An 18,595-nucleotide genomic window follows, 5' to 3' on the forward strand; every position below is an offset into this window, starting at 1 on the left:
CTAACTAGCAAAAACAAAAAGCAAAAGACTCCGGTGATGGCACTCCTGACTCTGTCGGGACGGGGTTCAATTCCCTGCGGTGTCTTGCTTTTTTTTTAAATAAGCTTTGTGGGGCTGAAAGTATATTTAATATACTTTACAATGTTACTTTAATGCCAGTGTTGTAGTTTTCTACCATATTGTATTAGGGCAGGGGTGTTGTGGGGAGAGGCTTTTCTTTGCATTTTTTCAGTGTGCTGTGTCCTGTGTGCTTTCAATACCCAAGACCATCAGGAACTCCTAACTCATTGTATGTACAAGTTTCCTTGCGCATCGAGCATCACGTAAGGTGGCTAAATGTGATCATTTACTTTAACATTCATTATTTGGCTAATTGCCTTCATTGCAATTCCTTTGCAATTAGTTACTTTGCTTTGTATCGCCAATACAATGAGTGAACTATCTGTAAAGGATTTTCTTACTGCATAATAAATGCATAGCTTGTTGTGATTGAATACAGTTTTGGTATGCATTTGTTCTTTTTGGGGGGGCTTGTGTGGGGGAGCTTTTCTTGTGCTTTTTCAGGTATGACTAAAGCTTGGAGCTTTGTAGAGCACGGATGTGACCTGGGCTCGAATGACTTCTATTTCAAAGTGGAAAGTGAAGGCAGATAAGTTGAATCCATCAAATATTGATGTTGAAAAACAGAAAATTCTCAGCCCTATAGGGGTCACTTATCTTGACTGGACTTGCGTGTCCTCATTCTTGAAATGAAAGCAACTTGCTATACTTGACAGTAGAAATAGCACTGCTGTGCTTTCTTAACAAGTCACTTGTGATAACGGGAAGATTTGATGGACCTTCATTGATTCTGACATTATCTGCAGTAAAGCATTTGGGTAAGGATAACAATAGTCAGTTCTACGATACTGTGGGGAGGGGTATAGGGGTGTTTCTTTTCTGCCTCTTTGCTCTTACAGAACAATCCAAAGGAAGAAAGCAGTGTACCTAGGAGAACACAAGAATCACGCTGCGCTTTGAACTCCACCAACATGCAGTTTGAACAAAAGGAGTCAGGTTTTTGATGTGTTTACATATATTAGAGCATTTAGCCCTCAGCTGCTTGCCCTTGTGCAACTGTGCAAGTGGCAGGTTGGTCACCTTAGCAATCGCGCAACTGTGCGAAGTTTCAAAATTTAAGCAGCTGAGGAAAGCTGCGCATGGTGCGGCTTAATTTGGTCTGAAATGCAGCGCAAATGTGCTGCCTTAGTTTCTATTGTGTTGTGGTTGGGCGTATCCCTACACTTCTCTTCACAGAACTCACAGTGCAAGACTGGTTCAAGCACGAGTCAAGTCCTAACCCGGAGCATGTAGTAAGCTGTTGGCTTTACTTGTCAAAACTTCTGCAATGTTGTAGTTGACAAAATGACATCTTGGAACTGGCTTTATGTTAACCTCAAATCATCAGTAACAATGCTTTACTAGCTTATTCCTCTTTGGCCTTGGGGCCCTATTGCTTTGCATCTTACAACCATAAGATGAGTAGAACCCAAATCTTTTGAGTATTGTGTGGTGGGTGTGTTGTGTAGATCACTCTTTGTTTCAGATCATTCTCGTCTGTCCACTCCGATCTCGCCTGCCTCTGAATGCAAAGCCATCTGTGGAAGCTGTCAGCGATATGAGTGTGGCCCCTGAATGAAGTACCAATCCCCTGTGCGCTTGAGCTTAAATCTGAACCCCTGACGTCCTTCGCAGAAGCCCCCGCTCTCTGTGTTTGTGTGCCTTTTTCTTTCCCTTTGGTTTCTCAGGTCAAATTACCCCAAATTCTTAATTTTTCATCTGGGATGGCCTAACCTGTGATGGAACACTGAGAATCCAGTCACATTAAGATCAAGAGCTGCAAGCTTGTTTTCGCTAATACTGCATCACTTCAGTCTCGTGGGTGCTAAGTTAAGTAATTTCGGTTCCCTTGATTTTTCTTTAACATACCATGGCTTTAATGTGTAACTCAACATGTTGCATGCACATCAGCTATGCATAACATTTTATTTGTAAAACAATGTTCATAAAGTCGTTGTCAAACATTGCAGTAGTATTATGGTTAGGAGGGTCTGGGGGGGGGGGGCAAACACTCTTCTTTCTCCCTTTTTCAGATTTCTCATTCAGCTTAACTTGCTACTGAACCAGAGAACTTAAAGGTCTGCAGGGAGTCATTGGATCACTTGGTACTGCCAGCCTCTAGGGTTCATTTAATACATTGAAGAGCTGAGCATCAGAGGAAGAATAGCTGTGGTAAATGCTGCATCAGCTGTGGTAAACTACAACAATGTTGATAAATTCAATCTCCCATCATATTGGATGAGTCTTGGTACAAGTGTGGGGTTGGGGGGGGGGCTTAAATTGTCTGTCTTTTTTCCCCATTACAGCCATAAAATTGGCAGTTGACCCGCGACTCGTGCTGAATTGCAGAGGGGAAAATCGCTTTGACAAGGGATTCTGGTATCGTGGTTTTATTATGGCTAAACGGATTTCGTGGAATAATACACCAATACAGTGTCGCTGTGGGGAATTTTGGGGATTGGGGAAACCAGACGTCTCTCTGTTCTAGTTTCAGCCTCGTGACCAAGAGAATCCCCGTGGTGACAGCATAATTAGCATCCAGGTGTCGGGTTTTCTTTTCCTGGAAGAACAAACTGTTTTGTTCTTCCAGGTTTTGCTTTTGCCCTAACTAGCAAAAACAAAAAGCAAAAGACTCCGGTGATGGCACTCCTGACTCTGTCGGGACGGGGTTCAATTCCCTGCGGTGTCTTGCTTTTTTTTTAAATAAGCTTTGTGGGGCTGAAAGTATATTTAATATACTTAATATTATATTTAATTTTTTTTTTCATGTCTATTTAATCGCAATTTATGACACTATGTTTGCACTGAAGCACCGCAGCAATTTCCTAATGTTGTAAACCTGCTCAACATTTGGCAATAAACTGATTCTGAATAACACTTCAACTTTAATATGGCTTCCATAAAAGGACAATGTCTGGGTGGGGAAAATATTTGTATGGAAATGATCAATAAAACTTTAAAACAATGTCTCTGTTTTTGTCTCTGTTCTATAGATAATTACATCAATATTCTGTAAATGACTTGATGAGGTGGGCGTAATGCATAAAGATTACTTGACATTGTATTCCGGCTGTCCTGTGATGATTAGCAACAGCTTTATAAACCTCATTTTGCCATCTGTGTCCTGGACACTACCCTTCTTGAGGTCCATGTCACATGACAACAAATGGAAGAGGTGAGGTCAGGAAAGAAGACCTGAGGGGAGCAGGCATCCAACAAAAGTCATCCTTGCTCTGGATCCTCTTTAGTACAGCAGCATAAAACAGTCCAGCTATTGCTGTATGTTTTGATCTCAGCTCTTCTATGAGATAACTATGCAGAGTGTCATGAACAATTAACAGCTAGCTCTAAAGTAGCATTTTGCTATACATGTTATTTTTGGGGGAGGATGGGAGGGGGGGTTGTGGTGGTTTGTTTTTTTGTTTTTTAATGACACTGAAGAGCAGGATGTCTGATCAAGCTTAAAAGAACATATGAATAAGGAAAACTTATTTGTAGACTTCAGCTATATGTTTTGTTGTGGGGAGTGTCACAACCTCATCAGGCAAATGGCAATAAAGGAAAGCGATGTCAAACCTTAAACAGTTTAATTAGTTGGATATGTGGGAATATTTCATACAATGCGCAAACAAAGAAGTTCATAATGTATCCTTGGGTATTGTATTACTTGTGGCCTGTGACAAAACCAGTAGATTCAATGTTTCTTTCATTGAATCTACCAAAAGTAACAGTTTGAGAGATATAAAATATTATTTTTGCATTAACAAGGTATTATTTTAGGTTGCATCAGTTTACCCTTCCTGTTAAAAAGGTATTTTTCCTTCCCACCATTGTTCGTAGCGGGACATCTGATTGAAGTTTATATATATTGTAGAGTCTCTACATTACGATATAACGTGTATTGAAGTGACTGTTTTTGTGAATTGGTTCGTATACATAAAATGTAGTTTAAGAAAAACAACTCACAATGGTGTGAATTGTGTGTATCTTTAAAATATTTTTGTAAAATGGACAAGTGGAGGACAAAAGAAGTAATCTCAAGCATAGAAACTATCCACATTAGATGAAGACTAAAGTCAAACTCTTAAGAAATAGGAAAAAAAAAATCCAGCAAAGTCCTAAAATTGGACTCTAGAGATCATCAGACCCTTCAGATGATTCATTCACTGTTTGATGAAGTCTCATCAACAGTGAGCACAGTGAGGGTCTACAGCCATCTGTAAAACACGGTGGAGGCGGCATACTGTACCTTGTTTGGAGAGAAATATAAGGAAACGAAGAGTGGCCCAAGACTTTTTGCACATTAATAATGTATTTGATCTATTTGTTCTGTTTTTAACAGATGAAGTTTACGGTCCTAGTCCTGTCTGAGCTGAAAAAGGTTCACTACGTTTACTTGCTCTCTTCACATTTACATTGCAATAAAAAAACAACACAAATTATCTTATAAAAATATATCAGAGACATATGCTGAGTAAGGATGTCAGCTTTGACTTTAGATTTTTTTTCATACTTATAAGATCTTAAAAGTCCAACTGATTTAGCGGTAGATGGCTCTGATTCTGACCAAGGAAATCAGCTTGGCATGGTCAATAACTTCCTTTAAGGCATGTCTAAGAACACATATTTTTATGGAAAATTTTACTTTATTGCCCTTCATATTTGTTAAGGATTTAATTAGTTTGATTGCCTTTGTGAAGCACGTTTGAATCTGTAATAGAGAAATATTCATCGGAATTTATATTTTGCTACACATATTGCAACCGTTTTTTGGACAGGTGACGTTTTTTTAATCGACATTATTTTATTACTACCCAAAGTTCAGTTTGAGGCTTTAATTTGGTGAGAGAACGAGTGAGGGGAATTTATATATAATAAATTAAGTCTTTTATATATATTTTTTTTTCTCAAAAACCTGAGTAAGCTTAACTTCTTGTGGAACTAATAGGCAGAAAAGTCGTTTCTGCGGAGGCATTTAACATCCGTGCCAGTCGCTAGCTAGCACTGTGTAGTTCACCTGTCGCTGTGTGTTTGATGAAGTGCGGAGCTAAGGGGAGATGTGGTCCTTTTTCGCTAGGGATCCCGTGAAAGACTTTGCGTATGAACTTCTTCCAGACAGCCAGGAAAAGTCCGGAATATGGGCTCTACACCGGGGAAAGCGAAAGGTAAAAGCGGCATCCCGCTGCTGCTGATGCACTAGCAGTCAGCGTTAGCTCGATCGGTTGTGGGGCCTGCCAATAAGCTGACAAGTCAGCTTTAGAGCTTGATTTAGCCTTCAGATTAAATGTCAGCTCTGTTAGCGTTTTTCGGGTGTTTTTCATTCATTCATTCATTCGTTCATTCAGTCAGTCAGTCTTGGTAGTCATTTTTTTTCTTTTGCTTGGTCTGTCTGTCTGATAATTGTCGCTGACTAGCCTAGCTCAGGCTTTTTGTTTACCCCCAGAGGCAGACACGTATTTCTCGCCACGTCACCCGTTTTAGCCGAGTAACGGCTCTTATTTGAGCTGTTTTAAAGTTAATGCTTTATTTCAGGAATGAAAGATTCCGTCTTAACTGCAGACAGCACTGCATACAACCCACTGCTTCATTATTATCACCGAGAAGCGGAAAGCTATAATCTCAGTGTCATCATCTTCACCGCGGGCAGCCGAGCCCAAACTTCCTACTTTCGTCATCCTCAGTCACATTAATGTCTTTTCAAAATTCTGTATACAGTATTGACAGTTACTTCTTACTGGTAATATTTTCTGCACGATGGTTACATTTATATCTATATTTAATACAGCACAGATGTAAGGCCACGATACTGTTCACATCAGTCCGATAAAATGGGAGTGTTTGTGTAAGTCAAGTTAGTACATAATTTACCCTAATTTCTGGAATTTTGATTGTAGGGTGAATGTAGATTTTTTTTCCTATTATAATTGCTCAAATATAGCTATGATAATATTACCTGTAAATTTATAACACCAGTGAAATATTACAATGGAAGGAAAATGGGAGTAGTCTGTTTGAAGAGGATAGCTTCACTTCAGATTAATTTAGTTTTATTTGTATAGCACCAAATGACAACAACAGTGGCCTCAAGGGCTTTACACTGTAAGGTAAAGACCCTATGATATTAGAGAAAAAACCCAGCAGTCAGATGATCCCCTGTGTGCTGTACTTGGCTGTAGTGTGAAGTAAGAAATGTCCGGCAGAACCAGGCTAAGGGTGGGGCAGCAATCTGCCATGATCAGTTAAAGTTGAAGAAAAAGAGAAGAGAATGGATAAAGTAGAGTATAGAGAGAACAGGGCAAAACAGAAAATACTGGAGAGACACAAAATTAAATGGCATGCAAGTAGTAATGTCTGTTAGTAACATGCATACTCAAGTTGGAGTAAAATTTTAGACTTGGACTACAACCACAAAATATTGGCTTAATTAAGAGCAATGGAGTAATTATAACTGGCTGCTCTTACTCCAATCTTTCTCCTCAGACCACTGGAGAGCCAGTGTCTGTGTTTGTATACGAGGTGGCTCAGGGCACAGAGCAGCAGACCCAGCTCGCCAAGGCTGCCTTCAAGCGTATGAAGACCCTGCGTCACCCTAACATCCTGGCCTATGTTGATGGGTTGGAGGTATGTATTTTATTGTGACTTAAATTTAACAGAAACCACTTTGCTTTAAACACACTTTTCTTGATATTTAGAGCTAAGATTCCATGTTTTGCTGTAATTGTCATATAATTAGTTGTGTCTCATTTCTGTCATCTGCTCTTCTCTGCATATTAAACATTAAGACAGAGGTGAGTGGGAATAGGTTCCTGTGGGTTTTGTAGTAGTTTTATAGTAGTTATAGTGAGTGAAGTAGCAGACAATTACACAGCTTTCTCTTTGGTTTTTAATGAGAGTGTAATTGACACACTATTCACTATTAGCTCAACTAAGGATATGATTTTACCCTTTCATCTGGAGAATCTATCCAAGGAATATGACCAGCAAACCATACAGCATTAGCTAATCATTTATTTAACCAGGGCAGGGCTCGCAAAATTTCAAAATCCCTGGTAGCCCTTTGGGCAGGGATTCTTCAGTTTTTGGTAGCCCAAAATAAATTTAAGGAGCCCGAATAAAAAAGAAAGCAATTTTTTAATGTTTTGTTTCCATTACAATATTATACATTAAAGTATAATATTGTAATGGAAACAAAAATTAATCAAAAAAATTGTTAAAATAAAAATCACAACAACTGTATAAAAATTACAATCATCAACTCAAATACTTGGTTCTAATTAAACAGAAATTTCTATGAACTTGTAAGAACTGTGTAGGACATGAATCAGTCTGTGTCAGATCCTGAATTTGAAATTTCCACTGAAGTCACGGGTAAGAGGCAAGTGGAACCAAGATCTAGGCCATTTGCTTTTTGAAGTTTGCAAAGACTGCTAAATTTTGCCAGTGGTAGTTCACTCTTTGCAACATAGTACGCTGTTCTAAACAGATTTTTCAGGACTTCTTGTTGTGCTTGGTTTATTTTTAGTATGTTTTTTGCAATTGCTGTTTGTTCTGGGAAAGATACTGCAGACTGGGCAATAATGCATTTCTTGCATTTCTCATGGGTTCTGATGGGGTCTTTCTTAAAATTACTGTCCCAGTAACAAAGGCGCTTGTCGACTCAGAAATCAAATGAAACTCACAACACACCTGGCAGAACATCATGTTATTTAGCTCGTCATATTCCAGCCACAGAAATTCTTTTGTCCATGAAACCAAAAAAGCTGCGCTTTCTTTTTGCCTCATAGTCTGATTTGTCATAACTTTTCCGTTTTGTGGTAAGCTTTTCTTTGGCTGCCCCTTCTTCACCCTGACCTGTCTTATTTGGCTGAGCAGAACTAAAATACCGGCGTAAATCCTGCTGCTTTTACACACGCACTTCACATAACGGTCAGCGATTCTCTGCGCAAGCAACCTCTCACATGTTTAAGCTTGCTGCGGGAGATTTCACTTGTCATGTCTGAATAGTAAGCTAATGAGTGATAAGACGATGCCAGAGGAATTGGTGCGCAATTAATCGTCACTCACCAATCAGTGCTGCCGCTCTCTACACACCGTTCACGTGATTGCAAAGTGAAAGCAAAAAACAAGAGCAAATTCTAACGCGATTTCAATATGTCACATATTGACAGTGGCTCATTGATGCTACATTTTCGAAAGAATGCAAAAGCACTGACATATATTTTCCTATGATAGCCCGACGGGCAGGGCTGAGATGGATTTTGGTAGCCCGACTAGAAAAATCGCTAGCCCTGGGACGTTGGGCTAGCGATTTTGCGAGCCCTGCAAGGAGTCTCTTGAGAGAAAACATCTTTCACAAAGACACCTGGCAATGAAAGTACACAATGGCAAGGTTGGAAAATGATACAATCAAGCAGAGGAAAAACAGTCAGTAGATAAAAATAGAGCATGTTGAAGAACTGGTGCATAATCAAATATCCAGCAAAGCAATGGTAATCGCTTTTTCTTCTAAAATATCTGTGATCTGAACTCTCCAATATTCAGTAAATTTAGTATTAATTTATAGCATGTTTTTAATAGAGATCTGATGGGAAAATGCTGTGATGTATAAATGTGCTGTGCATATGATAGATAAATGCAAAAACTGTTGTGGAGAAGCTGTTTTCCTATGTCAAGTTACTGTTTAATGCAGTGACATAGAATAGTTTTGAAGTATAGTTTTGCTTTTATTTTTTTTCCTTTCTTAGTTGATTGATGAGCTTGGTGTGGTTGTTACAGACAGAGAAGAGCCTCTACCTGGTTACTGAGCAGGTTACACCCCTGGCAGCCCATCTGAAGGCACGGGCAGAGAAGGGTGGTGTTGGGGAACTGGAGATCTCATGGGGACTCCATCAGATAGTGGTAAGGACAGGAGAGTTGAGCTGTTTGTGGCATCTGTCCTCTATTAGTCGTCTCTCACCGTCTCTTCCTCTGTTTGCTTACAGAAAGCTCTGAGTTTTCTCATCAATGACTGCCATCTGCTCCATAACAACCTGGGCATATGGGCTGTTTTTGTGGATCGAGCTGGAGAGTGGAAGCTAGGAGCCCTCGACCATGTGGCCCCTGAGCAGGGAGACCCAAGTGGGGTCTCGCTCCCTGCACCAAAGGCAGTTTACCCAGACATGGAGAAATATGACCCACCAGAGATGTCTAACAGCAGTGGAGAGAAATGGTGAGTGTGACATTTAGAGAAAAACTACCTGATGCGCTTTGGCTGCACCCTTTTGCACTGACCTGTGTGTATTTTTGTTACAGGGCAGGAGAGGTGTGGCGACTAGGTTGCCTGATTTGGGAGGTGTTCAACGGGCCGCTGCCACGTACTTCTTCCCTCCGTTCCCTGGGAAAGGTTTGTGTCTTCAATTGCTGTTTATCCAAAAACCTTATGATTAAATATTGTCCTTGCTCCTTGGAGTGCATGCTCTTATTTAAGAAAAATGCAGCTTTTAGGAATATTTAGATTATGATGGTTGTTGTTTAAAGGGAATTACATGATTCTGCTTATGTAAAGAATCGGCAACAATAAACTGAACATATAGTGGGATAGCAGGGCCCTTAAATAATACATATGTCATGATTAAGATCAACTGGAGAGAAACCCAAGAATCTGATGATCTAATATGAACCCGCGTTTGGTGCCACCAGGGAGAAAAAACTGTGAAAACAGGACGAAAGATAAACCACAGGAAAGAGGAAACAAAAGTTAATGGCTTGCAAACATGACTGGAGTGGAGAAGTGCTCAGTGCATCATGGGAAGCTCTCTAACAGTCTGAGCCTATAGCGGCATAAATAAGCGATAGTTCCGGGTCACCTGATCCAACCCTAATTTTAAGCTTTTTCAAGAATTTATGTTTTAAGCCCAATCCTAAAGTAGAGAGCATGTTCCATGAGAGAGGGGCCTGATAGCTGAAGGCTCTGCATCCTGTGTGCTTTGAGTGCTCTGTCAGAATAGTGTGTTAATGAGGTCTTTAAGATATGAAGGGGCCTGCGAGGAGAAGCTCTTATGAAGGAAATGTGATCTCTCGTTGCGAGCTTTAGTCTTAGTGCTGTTGCTTCATAGGCTCACTGACAGCTGAAGATATATATATATTTTTTTTGTCATATGAGGAAAAAAAAGGTATAAGTCAAGTTTATTGTTATTGGGTTTTTTTTTTCTTTCTGTTCCCACAGATCCCCAAGGTTCTGGTTCCCCATTACTGTGAGCTGGTTGGAGCCAACCCCCGGACTCGGCCAAACCCTGCCCGGTTTCTCCAGAACTGTAGAGCCCCAGGGGGATTCCTGAGTAGCAGCTTTGTGGAGAGCAACCTTTTCCTGGAAGAGATTCAGGTCTTACACAGACTTTTGTTTGTGTTACAACTACAATAAAAACATTCTAGTCAAGTCACAGCATGAAGTATTAAAACAGAGGTTGAAATTAATCAAAATCCCGAACAGATTGATGTCATTTGGCTAAACAAGTTTAATCTGGACACCATGCCTCGCTTTAGTCCAATCATCTATTGCAGAAATTAGATGATCTCTTTAAAACGATCCTTTCTAGATCAAGGAGCCAGCCGAGAAGCAGCAGTTCTTCCAGGATCTGAGTGACAATCTCGATTCTTTCCCTGAAGACTTCTGCAAGCACAAAGTCCTGCCTCAGCTGCTCACCGCTTTTGAGTTTGGCAATGCAGGCGCTGTCGTCCTCACACCGCTCTTTAAGGTAAATCCCAACTCCCGAGGCGACTTTAGACCCTAATTAGAAACAGACAGTGAAGCAGACAATAATCATCAGTAAAATCATTCTCGAGACAAGTTGAAAAATGACATGATTGTAGCTATATCTGTGCACTTCTTTTTCTTCAATCTCTCTCTCTTCCTCTGTTTTTCTAGGTGGGAAAATTTCTGTCAGCAGAAGAGTACCAGCAGAAAATCATCCCTGTCATTGTGAAAATGTTCTCCTCCACAGACCGAGCTATGAGGATACGACTTCTGCAGCAGGTGTGGAATATTCTTTTGCTTTCCTTGCAGAGGTAATCATGTGTAAGATTTTAAAAACAAGTTCTGCACAAAACAGTTTTGTTCTTTTTAAATATTGACTAGTTTCAGAGATTTTTCAGTGATTAGGGTGAATATTGCCGAGATGGTGTTCTTATTTATTTTACTTTTTTAATATAGAGTTCATATTTAATTTTATGGTATGTTATTTCTAGCATGGAAAGAGAAAAATTGGTTAAAAGAACAGTAAAACATAACAAACAGTTGTTTAATCACATGCCTGTCCGGCTGTTTTTATCTCTGTATTAAGAATAAAACCATTTATCTTTTACTCACCCTAACTCTGTCTCTGTCTTTCTCAGATGGAGCAGTTCATTCAGTATTTGAATGAGGCTGCAGTGAATTCCCAGATTTTCCCTCATGTTGTTCACGGCTTCACAGACACAAACCCTGCTATCAGGGAACAGACTGTGAAGGTAGTTTTCACAATTAAACACAAGCACAATATAACAGGTGTTATCTCATACATATAGTACATGACAGATAGCATCCTAAATATGCTCTCTTCCCCCTCCCCCCCAGTCTATGCTGCTGCTGGCTCCGAAGCTAAATGAGACCAACCTGAACCAGGAACTGATGCGTCACTTTGCCCGGCTCCAGGCTAGAGACGAGCAAGGCCCAATCCGATGCAACACCACCGTCTGCCTGGGAAAAATCGCCTCCTACCTCAACGCTGGGGTAAGGCAGACCTGCATCACTGTGTAAAACTTAAAAAAAAACCCAGAAAGACTGAGATCAGTGCTCAGTAAAGAATTTAATTGTCTCGCTGTCCACAGACTCGACAGCGCGTTCTGATTTCTGCCTTCTCTCGAGCCACAAAGGACCCGTTCCCTGCGTCGCGCTCTGCTGGCGTGCTGGGCTTTGCGGCTACACACAACTACTACAGTGTAACGGAGATTGCTGCCCGTATCCTGCCCACCCTGTGTGCTGTTACTGTTGACCCCGATAAGAGCGTCAGGGATCAGGTAGGGCTGGGTGATGTGAGGAAAATCGAATATCACAATATATAGATAGAGCTATAGATAGATGTGTATATATATGATTGCAGTATGTTCAAATAACCTTCAAAAACAAATGTTGTTTTTGGCCATATGTTGCCTACAATTGCACTGGTATACTCATTCAAATCATCCATTCAGTATTTTTTTTTTCTATACTTTGAATACAAAAAACCAGAATGAACTGAAATGTATTATTTTAACAATTTCTTTTTAACAAACATCAGTTGCACACGGAGGTTTTTCACAAATGGCTAATCATAGCAACAAAAAAGCAAGAATCAAGCAGGAATTCAAAATAAGACAAAATAAAACAAATGAATTTAAAAAGGTGCTCTTTTGTGCTTACAAGATAAAAAATGTGATGACCTGAAATGACAGAAACAAAAGTCTAGATAATGACTATAAAAACTCAGTGAGTCAGGTATTTGACTGCTGGAGATATGTGGTTTCATGGTTTCTCACAGCTTGTACTCTTGCGTTGGTTTGTAGTGTTCCTTAGTTTTACCTGTAACTATGCCAAGAATGTTTTAAATTTATTTGTAGTCTTTTTGATCCTCGATCTTACAGCTGTTTTGAAGACTTGCATGCAAACCAGCGGTTGATGCTGTGTACCAGCAGTGGTGGTGGAGTTATCAATCTTGCAGCATTTAACTAAAAATAAAATGTGCAAGAACATTTCAGTTAAATGACATTAAATTAAAAATAGACTTTAGAAAAAAAATAACATTAGTTGAAACAATATTGTGCACAAAGCTAAAATACAAATATGGTTTTACGGTTTTAGATTTTGTTAATTCAGTCACATTTGTCAAACGACCAGTGCAAGAAGGGACTGTTTGCTGAAACTGGGATGTCTACATGTCTTGGTGCTTGTTCTGAACCTCTAATTTTGCCTGTCTCTTTCTCCCTGTCAGGCATTCAAAGCCATAAAGAGTTTCCTTTCCAAACTAGAGACTGTGTCAGAAGACCCCAGCAAGCTAGCTGAGATCGGTATGTAACTATAAACTGCACTGGAAATCTTCCCTCAAACTAGAAACTCCATGCTGTGTAGTTGTTTCTTTACCATGAATAGAGTTTGAGAAAAAGAAACAAATAATCCTGTAACTATCTCAGATGGCTTTAATCAAATTAATAGACACATTTTATATGAAAACTTAAATGTAACAACTCTGTTTTGTGTATCCTGCAGAAAAGGACGTAGCATCGTCTGCTCAGCCTGCAGGTGCCTCGTCCAGTTGGGCTGGCTGGGCTGTGACAGGCATGAGCTCGCTCACTTCTAAGCTGATCCGCAATGCTCCAGGGACGGAGGGGGGTACAGGCACTGAGGGAGGCGGACCTGCCGCTAATGCCACCAGCCCCACTACTCCCCCTAGTGCCAGTGATGGAACAGCCGCAACAGGTGAGGTGGAACCACAGCACCCCGCCTTTTCATCTAAAGAATCTCAACACTGGAATAAGTGTATGTGTCTATATTAGTGGGACTGACTGGTGATGCTGGGAGGTGTCAGCTTCCTTTTACAACACAAAGCCTTCATCTGTCAATACAGATCTAAGACTTTATTGACTGACTAACGCGTTTCAGCTTGTGACCTTCAGATGACCCTGATGAGGCCACAAGCCAAAACGCCTTGGTCAGTCAATAAAGTTGTTCCTCTTCCCTTTAGGTGTTGCTGGAGTCCCTGCATTGTGCTTTGATAGATCTGTAACTTCAGGCAAGTCAGTGGATCTCACAGAATAGAATTCATTGCACAAGTACAAGGCAACGAAATGATGTTTGCGTCCATCCAGAAGTGCTTTAGCAAAAATATAGATATATTACAGAATATAGATCTATTATAAATGTGTTACAATGTACACGGTACTATGTTATCAATTTACTATAGCTATAAGTATGTACAGGCTATAACTGTAGTGAGTGTGCAAGCTATATGCAGGCTATGAACATGTATACTTATGATTATAAATATGAAAAGCTATAGCAGATCCCCGCTTAGCAGTTTAAAACCTGTGTGTAGCAGCAGAATAACAGCCTCTGTATCCCAGTTACTATTCTTTAACTTATTAAGTGTTCCCACACAAATCAGTGCCTTGAATCAGTGTCTCACATTAAAACGTTTCTTTCAACCTCAGGTTCTCAAGACAAAAATCAACAAGCCTCCCTGACTCACCATGGTGCCTCTAGTCGTGCCAACCAATCACAGACTCTGGAAGTAAGAGACAACAATGATGAGCCTGTAGGAGACCGCTGGGATGATGAGGAGGACTGGGGAAGTTTGGAGGTAGGGAGAAAATAGTTAGGATATGTATTGTGCATAAATGGAAGATTATGGTCTCACATAATTATAATTTGAAATCACATAAATTGACTGCACGTTTCCTCAAAGGAGCCAGAGAAAGCTCAGACTGAGCCCGATGACTGGAACACCGACTGGTCAGGAATGAGTTCATCCAAAAAGAAGGTCAGACGGAAGATGCTAAGCATTGCAGTTATTTGACAGTCATTCCTTTTGTGCTCATTCTACTTCCTCTAATGCTGTGAGCACTGCTGATATTGTTAGATTACTGTGAGTCATATTAAACTATTAATCCTCCTAGTATAGTCTGCTGACTTGAAAGGTTCCCATTTACCTGTAATATATACTTGTATATGTTATTGAAAACAAATGTTAAAAAAAAAAATTCTCCACTGTAAAAACAAAAAAATAATTGGTCACATCTGGGGGGTGTATGTAGATGTGGAAAAATCAAAATCTGCAGCTGGACTCATTTCAGTTTTCTTCGCTGTGACGCAGGCGAGCCGCTCATCCACCTCCATGGTGGTGAAAAAGCAGAGCTCCGACTGGAGCTCAGGCTGGGACGCCGATGACAGCTGGTCCAACGAGAAAGAAGGTCAGGGTCAGAGCTCTGCAGGCGAGGAAGGCTGGGGGAACGACTGGGGGGAGGAGGAGACCGACACAAGCTCGGCCAATAAAACGCTGCCCCTGCCCGAAGGTGTGCGGTTAGCCAGCGAGTACAACTGGGACAGCACGACAAAGGGCGCCAGTCAAAACGATCTGTTCGCCAGCGTGTCCCAGAGAAACACAGCCAGCATGTCTGCCGCCACGGTGAGAGCGCAGTGAGCCAAAAATACAGAAGTTGGTTTTCAGATTTGGGAGAAAAAAACAACGGAGTGTTAAATGCACTTTTGATTACGGCTTGAAAGTCTTACATGTGTATTAGAGGGAACACCAAACTTTATCCGATTTCATTGAAATGGCATTTTAACAGAGCACACCATAAAGCTGCAGTCACATGATCAGCCCTCAGCATCACGGTGGGCTTTTTTCTTCTTCTTTTTTACCTTCAAAATAAAATCGCTGTTGTTTAAGAAAAGGGCATTAACAGATCTATCTATCGATTGAGATCGAGATCACTAAATATTATATTATTTATTTATTTTTAAAGAACTAAATTAGATTTTTTTTCTTCAATAATTGTACATTGGCTTGATTAGGTTTGAATAACAGAGAATTATGTTTGTGTTGTTTTCTCAACGATAGTCTGGAGATGGCTGGGGCGCCGAGCCGACAGGAGACTGGGGAGCTGAGGAGAGCTGGGAGTCGGTAGATGGAAGCCAGGGTAAGTCCAACAACGAGGTTACCTTAATCAGAAATGAGAACCTGGATTGGCCTGATTATAGAGACTCCACTCAGTTCGTACCTCCTTTCAGTCGGGCATTTTTAGCGTTTCCTGTGAGGCTTCTAAAAATATAGACCTGCAGTAATAAATCACAGAGCTGCCCCTTTATTTTTAGCTTATTCAGTAAAGGACCAGTGAAAAATCCATCATATGTCTGTTCACAATTCATAAGAATGACACCTCCTAGATCATTAGTCTGATTTTAGTGAAATTTGCTCACAATGATCAGCTGATGGGTCTTTAGTCAAACTGCTCTCAGAGCCAAGGTCACATTTTTTTATTTTACAGGCAGTAGCATGTGAATTGTGATCGATCATGTGCCTCCTGAGCTACGATGTCATTGACATTCTGGTTTTATTTTCACTTAGGTCTCAGCAAGGCAGAGCTGTCCAAAAAGAAACGCGAGGAGAGGAGGAAGGAACTGGAGGCGAAACGGGCGGAACGAAAAGCTGCTAAAGGTCCTCTCAAACTGGGCGCGCGCAAGCTGGACTGATGAGGACCTAACAGAGTGGCACAAAGCAGCAGATCTAGGTTCCACATTCCACAAGTTAAGGACCAGAAAGAAGTGGCAGCATTAAAGAAAACTGACAGTCGCTAAAATGGAGAAGGCAGAGGAGAACCTTTTCTCTGGACGACTTTTAGTTTGGGGATTTTCTGTCTTTGTTCCTCTAAAAAAAAAAAAAAACTGACACAGATAAAAGATGGAGACGGAGAGGAAATCTGGAGAGCAGCACCCCCTGCAGCAGAGGCCTGAGCAGGTTTCAGACGATGTCCCCCTCATTATTTTTTATTCATGACTCCCACAGTTGCTCTTGTAAACTATATGTACATAACTGGTGCATCCTGTCTTAAAAAAATGACTTTTTTAGAAGAAAACCCCCCACAAATATATATATATAATAGAATTTTTCTTCACACATGTATTGTTGTGCTGAATGTTTTTCAGTACATGTGAACACACACACACACACACACACTGTGGTTTCGAATGTTTTAATTCAGTTACAGACTAAGAATAAGTCCATGCATGCACTGTGTATTGTGTGGCCTAACAAAAGGCTTCATGGCAAGAAATTAAAAACGTGCTGAATTTACTTTGCACATGCAACACTGTATTTTACAGAAGTGACCCGACAGGTAACACAGGTGACTGCTTAGAGATCTTTAAATGATAAACATGCACTTTGGAGGAGCTGGGACACAGAAAGATGCAAATCCGGTGGTTTTAGGGCAAAATCAGGTGAGTTTGTAGCCTTGTGGTGGAGGCTATGTGAAATCGTCTGTAGTGCTTATGATCACCTTTTGGAATCACTTGTTTACCACCAAGTCATTTTAGGCAATATATGGTTTGGTATAGGTGAAGGAGAACCTTTTTATACTTTTGATTTTATTATTTGTGCCTTTAATTAATTGACGGGATCAATAACTCCACATTTAAACGGACACTTGAGAAGCGGACCTGGAACGCATTAAAGCGTACAGCGTGACCCTGTGTGGCCTGTCTGGGTCGGGTACGGTATTTCTAGGTTTGGTCTTTCGAGCTAGACGTTTTATGGATGAGCCAGTTGACACAATCCGAACCCATCACCACTGGATCTAAAATCCGGGTTTTGGTTGTTCGGGTCCAGTTATGAAGAGGACTCCGCTGCATTAGTCGAAAGAAATCCGGATGTTTTACTAAGAAAACAAATCATGTAGCATGTGAGCTATTCTGACGTATTAAATAAAGTTTCTTCTGCTATGCTTGTCTTCCTGTGTTTGAAGGTTAGTGAGTATGTTTGTATCTGTAATCTGAGTTCTGATTACAGCTTTCTTTGTTAGCTCGTATAAAAGGGTCATTTCATATGAAATGAGTGAAACCTGAGAAAGGTTACCACCTGACTCCCACAGAATCACCTGATTTTTTTTTTTTTAAGCATACAGTAACTTCAGTATGTTTAATGAGCCATGCAAAGTTTTACTTTCCTGCCCTTGATGTATAAAGACTTTAGCACAGAATTTAATAATTTAATGTGTTAATTATTTCCAATGGTTTTCTAACCCCCAGTAAATTCACAGCTGTAGGAGATAGCTGTGTGACATGGACTATGTTGTCACTGGTGGGGATGGTGTTGCACATAAATATGATGTATATCAGCTTCAGTAGTTTAGTAACTGTGACAGAGTAGCAGAAGCCAGCACTGTTACCCTGCATGTTTTATTTGTTTTCTGAAAATTTATGTGATAAAAGATAAAAAGATGGATTTTGATGAAACCTTTGAAGGGTCATATCACTATTTTTAATAGAGGTTAAACTGCATCTAGCCCTGTTCACAAGTGCTGGGGGGAAAGTGCTATAGTTTAAAAATCAGCTGATTCTGATGGGGTCAGGTGGGAGTCTGTTACAGATTTCATGTGGAGTGACATCCCTGTCACAGGTAAATTTTTAGTTAAACTAGACTGCAGAGCAAGACCTAAATAATTGTGAGAGACATCTGTTAGATCAAAATAGGGAGGCCATGCCAACAAGTTTAAATGTGGGGCAAAAGCTGCACTTCTGTGAGATAGTGGGGCACGTGATGCCGACAGGTTCAGTTACCGTGTACAGGCCCAATATATTGTATCTCCACTTCTTTTGCTTAGGAAATGCTGCAGGTTTATGAGAAAGTTTGTGTATTCTTAAAGTCTTTATGTAGAGCTGCTGCTCTCACTGGTTTATCCATAGATGGCAAAGCTTTTTTGAGCCACAATCAACAATAATACACACACA

General features: G+C 40.4%; 1 protein-coding gene across 1 annotated transcript; it reads left to right on the forward strand.

Moving 5' to 3' along the window:
- Positions 1-5,059: 5,059 nt before the first annotated feature.
- On the forward strand, positions 5,060-17,587 carry scyl1 (SCY1-like, kinase-like 1). The gene is made up of 18 exons (XM_005913349.3): positions 5,060-5,264; positions 6,580-6,720; positions 8,875-8,997; positions 9,081-9,307; positions 9,391-9,481; positions 10,304-10,459; positions 10,674-10,832; positions 11,003-11,110; positions 11,470-11,583; positions 11,690-11,845; positions 11,944-12,132; positions 13,083-13,158; positions 13,358-13,567; positions 14,299-14,447; positions 14,553-14,627; positions 14,961-15,272; positions 15,708-15,786; positions 16,215-17,587. The coding sequence occupies exons 1-18, from the start codon at positions 5,157-5,159 to the stop codon at positions 16,337-16,339; spliced, it is 2,598 nt and encodes an 865-aa protein (XP_005913411.1). The 5' UTR covers positions 5,060-5,156; the 3' UTR covers positions 16,340-17,587.
- Positions 17,588-18,595: the final 1,008 nt, after the last annotated feature.

This window comes from Haplochromis burtoni, unplaced genomic scaffold (assembly GCF_018398535.1).
Source record: "Haplochromis burtoni strain Fernald_Lab_line unplaced genomic scaffold, NCSU_Asbu1 Contig_4, whole genome shotgun sequence".
NCBI lineage: Eukaryota > Metazoa > Chordata > Actinopteri > Cichliformes > Cichlidae > Haplochromis > Haplochromis burtoni.